Source organism: Limulus polyphemus, unplaced genomic scaffold (genome assembly GCF_000517525.1).
Source record: "Limulus polyphemus unplaced genomic scaffold, Limulus_polyphemus-2.1.2 Scaffold3702, whole genome shotgun sequence".
Classification (NCBI taxonomy): domain Eukaryota; kingdom Metazoa; phylum Arthropoda; class Merostomata; order Xiphosura; family Limulidae; genus Limulus; species Limulus polyphemus.
The window spans coordinates 49,475-55,008 of NW_013669312.1; the positions used below are offsets into that span (position 1 = coordinate 49,475).

Here is a 5,534-nt window from a genome sequence, read left to right on the forward strand (position 1 = left end):
TTTCTAGTTCTTACAATGTTAAGAAATTGATTTGCACTAGCCCATCCTACTTGCTAAGCCTTACCATAAGCCTAATTTATTCTCTTAAGTAGACGGGGAAGATTTCAAAGATTCATTTTAGAAAACCAAAAAACTATCAAATTACTACACTGGTACACATAAAACCATTGCAATTTAGCTAGCTTTCTAACAAAGCAATGTGTCAGTTAAAACAACTTAGTCAAAAGACTTCAACGTTTCCTGTAAAACTTCGGCTTTCCCCTTCAAGCCAATTACAAAGGACTGTCAGATGTATATAGTTTGAAAAGTGCTCTTTCTATTTGTTATAAACATGTACTTAAGAGAAGTAGGCATGAGTAGACAAGAGGTTTCGCAAAAAGGGTAGTGGGAGGGACTACTCTGGTAGTCCGTTAAATATACAGGTAAACCAAAACATTGGGAGATTTTTTACTTTATATTCTACCTTGTTAATGTCTGAGATTTGAGTTTCTAATTCGTTAACCACTATAGACATTGTATGGTAAGCATAATATGATTATAAATTGACCAATAAGACAAGATGACATGCAATGTGTTACACAAAAACAGATATTTTGTTTTTAATATTTTCTTTTGAATGAAAAATTAAAACATACATAATATTAAAATTTGAATTATAAACTGTTTTGATGTCAATTCTATTGGCATGTATAATATAGTTGTTTAATTAAATTTAAAAAATAACTAAAACATCTTGAAATGCACCCTTTGACCTATCCATAATGAGAGGGTTAAACATGATATAGAATAATTGGTTTGCAAATTAACATCAAATAAGACATTTCCAAACATTTGATAGATTATTTACTTTGCAAATCATCTAGAAATAAGGTATTTCCAAATGTTGGAGAATGCAGAATCTTCACATTCTGGAAAGGAGAGTCAGCTTGGAACACCAGTTTATCAAAATCATACTCAAAAATACGCTCGTCAGATGATGAGAAGTAATTGGGAACTTCTAATCCTCTTTTTAAAATAGGAATTCTACAGAAAAAAAAGATATTCTCTGAAATGCTTAAACGATGTTCAAAATTCAATATATTTTCTTATCTTTATTACTGCATAAAGGCTAATACAGTGTATTCTTAAGATCAAAATAACATGTATGTATGTTTATATATTTCTTTTTGAGAAAGATTTTTCAATAAACTTAAACTTTAATAAGGGCTATAATATTTCAGTGTATTTTTGAAAACATACTTTAATGTTTTTGTTTTAGAATCTTAGTACTTAGATGCTGAGAAATCCAACATTAAGTCATAAGCTAGTTTGTGAGAATTTATTTACCTGTCTACTCTCTTCTGAACTGCTTTGTTCAATCTTTTTCTAAGCTCTTCCACTCCCTGTAATACCTTTTCATTAGAAGAACACTAAAATACAATCATAACAAGTTTAAACAAATGTGTGTGTGCTGAAAAAACTTTAATATGAATGCATCAAGGGAATACTAAAATACATTAGCAAAAGCAACATAATCCTAATATTGTAATGATCAAGTTTTCAAACAAGACCCAAAACTCTCAGCACTTTCAAATAGTTCTTGAAGAAGAATAGTGAACTATTAAAAAGTGCTAGTCTTGGGTCTCATTTGAAAACCATCACAACTTTTTTGTATGATCCTGTGCTCTAGCTTCTTAATCAGAATTGTAATGACTGAAATATTCATGAATTTTCCCTTTCCCTAACTAGTTTATAATATATCTTTATTCAGACATATTGAGTTACAAATTTTACATCAGGTGTTCTGCAAGTAGTATGATATTATTGCTAACCAAATTTGAAAGGTACTACACATGAACTAATCCTTTAGCTCAGGTAAAGTCTACATATTATGCAAACAGCTAGAAATTAGTACCACTTTCTCCCTATGCCTGAACCTTCTAGAGAGAGAGATAAGCCTGTCTCAAAAGATGGTTCAGATACTTGTACAAATTGATATGAATTCAAGGTTTTTTCCCCTATTATTTGGAATAGTTAGTGATATATGCATTGTTGAGTTCTAGTATACCATACTTTTTAATGTTTGGTTTGAATTTCAGCCATAAATAATTTATTTTGCCAATGTGGATGTGTGTTACTATGTGTGTGTGTGTGGAAAGAATCCTTTACCCCAGCAGCCAGTTAAAGACACAATAGAATTAGAAACCAGTCAGTAAAGTGACAACTTGACAACACAGTAATTGTGAATAAAGATTTGATTTACTTATTCACTTGTGTTTTTATTTCTTTCCTCTGCTGTCCATGTTCAATTAATACTCTGCTTAATATTTTAAGAATCTTCATTTAGCAGATACATTTGATTGTTTGTTAGTTATCAGTAGTCCTGAATACCACAGTATGATATAAATGCTCTTTCTACATGCTAATGCATATTTGTAATTGCTATTAAGAAACCCAGTGAAAACCTCTCTTATGTGTACAAGAAAGATTAAAAATCACATTTATCAAAGTAATACTTAAGTTAGCTTTATAAAATGTCATTTTTTTTAGCCAAGAGAAGTCATTTCTTGACTGGACAGTAGGGGTTAAAAGCTTACATGGTAGGGTTGTGGTGCAATTATCCAAACAGTAGTTATCCCGTCTTAGTATATGACAATAAAATGGCAAAAGGGAAGTGTCTACTGGGACATCTGTAAGAGCAACTTATTTAGATATTTTATTTCTGCAGAATTATTTTTTCACATAAACATAATACATCACACAAATATCACCAATATATTTTCTTTTTAAAATATGTAGTTATCTCACACTAAGTTACTATAAATAAAATGATGGAGACATTTAACTTTTACTATCACCATTCACAAATAAGGTTAATATTGTTTTTATTTGAAAAACTTCACAATTATATGTTGCTTGAATAACATAAACATAAAAATATTCAATAAATATTTCAGTCATCAGGATATTTTGCATTCACTTACCATACTCATCATATAACCAAAGAGTAAACTTAACTCACCTTATTTGTTATAAAAAAAAAGTTTACAAACAATTCAATAAAACCATAGTACATCTATCTAAAATTAAAAATATCATACTTTTAAAGAAAGAACCAGATATCAACAAGATACCTTTATATTAAACCTTAATAAATCTCCAGTGTCTAAGCTGCACATGGTAACAACCAGATGTTTTTCACTTTTCAGTGCTTCCTGTAGCATACATGTAGTACAGCTAGTCATAATTAAACTGGAGTTTTGTTTGTATGGGTAGGCTAATGACTTTCCACAAGTTAATGGTGTTAAATACTATAGGTCACTGCAGTATTGTTAAATGTGTAGGAGGGTCCAGACCATTCTTCTATATCATTGAATGCTGATACGACACTAACTAATAGTTATTAATTTCAGTTTTCAGAAAACTGGTGAGGACCTAAGCTCCCTGAACACCATCCTGATAGCTGAAGTGTTCCCATACAACAGATATATATTTTTATTTTGCAAGAGATTCAACTTTGCAAAATGATCAATATTTTGTTCACTCCTTTGCTCCACTATTGCTAATGATTGTTTTCTGTACAAACTATCACTTTACAACCATGTTAACACATGATTTATGAGCAAATAGCCTGTGGATTGGATTGAGGTTTGAGAATATTTTTAGGCTACTAACTTTTAGCCAATATTTGCTAGTATAGTAAGGGGGTGCTGCAAGACCAACTAGAATTGAGAAAAAGAGTATAGGATTTTATGTAAAACTGGGATATTTATTACTCAGTAGACTAATTCTTCATTTAAATATCATTGTTGTTAAAGAAATGAGTATAGCATTGTTACAAAGCACTGGGATATCTGAATTTAATAAACTATTTATTAGATAAACTAATTCTTTGTTAAAACATAATTGTCCTTAGTTTCACATGATAAAACTATAAAAGATTATTGTAAGTGTTGCTTACAGTGTGATAATATATAACTCAATGAAAACAAATTCATTCTTATCCTAAAAAACAGATAGTAGAGCATTTACTATTTGGCAAGAAATTAAAGAAAACTTATGTTGATAGTGTTACTAGATGTCTTTTATGCATAAGGTGGAAATCAAAGTACTGTAAAAAAATTTAAAAAACTAAAATAAAAAAAGGCTTACATTACAGATGTTATGGGATCTTGTTTTTCAAATCCATCACATATGATATGAAAAACTTCAAAATAATTAACAATGAAAAGCTTTAAGAGATAAAAACACCATAAGCTTTTAGGCAAGGAGTTGTTGGTGACAGATGGAAGTTCAGAAAAACACATTGAAATAATTCTGTGGTCACGCTCGCCTTTCAAAACATGTGGGTTTTTAACAAATGCTTTCTCAAAATCTACATTTTCAACCATACCAACTACATATTGTATCAATTAACATTATTCCATATTAAGTTAACATACAAACAGTAATGAGTCACCTTCTGTGCCTAATGCCAAACCATGCATATGTGCAGTGGTATATGGGATACTGAACACCTCAAATTCCAAAACTGTCTAAACCTTGTGGATTCATTTAACAAAGAAGAAAGATATATTCACTATTAGTTACCTATTGCAACAATACTTTTCTAGATAATTTAGTATTATCTTACATATTCATAAGTTTGTTTATGATAATTTTGGGGACTTAAATGTTGTGCCTATAGCTATTTTGTTACTCAAGTGGCAGGAATCAAAATACAGCAATATATATATATGTATAACTATTCAATCACAATCGAGTTTAATTTATTCTACTTTTGTCTGTTAACATTCTACTACACTGTGTACATACTATTATGTAGGGATGATGCAAATGCCCTCCCTACTATCCTGTTTGCACTGTTTATGAATGATTCATACTATCCATCCTACATTTACTTCCTTTCTTGAAAAATTTTTGTTTGCTTGTTATTTTTAATGTTTCAATAGACACAGGAAGGTTGTATTTACAATCTGAGCCATTCCTACATAGGCAGTGCTACCGCCTGCCTAATAACCAAGTTCTAAATAGAATGAGGTTCCAACTGTAATATTTATTGTTTATCTATTATTGGCTGATAATTCATGTCTCACCCTGTACTTAACCTTTTTAAAAAACAACAAATTTACTGTAAGAAAGCTAACTTTGAGAGGTAATGATAACATCATTTACACTAAAATTATGATTTCTTTGGAATTAAGGGGTCATGATACCAATATCCCACATTGATGACTAGGACCATAGGACCGCAATATTATATATATATATATATATACTATTGATTGGATCCCAACCTGTAGCCATAGAGTGATTCATGAACCATACAGAAAATGTCTGTATAGAACAGGAATGTACCAAGATAAAGATGGTACATAAGTGGGGGAGCTGCATAACATCCAGAACAGGTATGCTCTACATCTGGAACTCAGTTCTTATAGCAAAGGTAGAGTAGAATATGAGTACTCGTCAGTATAGGCCAGCACCAAACCAGATAACCGAGGTTCCACAACTTGGGGTTGGAATTAAGGGGTCATGGTACCTATATCCCATGT

At 30.7% G+C, this 5,534-nt stretch overlaps 1 protein-coding gene across 6 annotated transcripts in view; it reads right to left on the reverse strand.

The window, feature by feature from the left end:
• The window catches only part of LOC106469879 (spermine synthase-like), a 112,121-nt gene that overhangs the window by 42,409 nt on the left and 64,178 nt on the right, over positions 1–5,534 (reverse strand). For 5 of the 6 annotated variants that reach the window (XR_002612937.1, XM_013930392.2, XM_013930393.2 and 2 more), the window contains exons 5-6: positions 1,327–1,409; positions 848–1,023 (exon numbers count right to left, since the gene is read on the reverse strand). Coding sequence is in view for 5 of the 6 variants with exons in the window: in XM_013930392.2 (XP_013785846.1) it covers positions 848–1,023; positions 1,327–1,409 (259 nt within the window). In the remaining variant the exon portion in view is untranslated. The remainder of the gene's footprint in view (positions 1–847; positions 1,024–1,326; positions 1,410–5,534) is intronic. The other variant, XM_013930398.2, reaches the window with a different exon arrangement.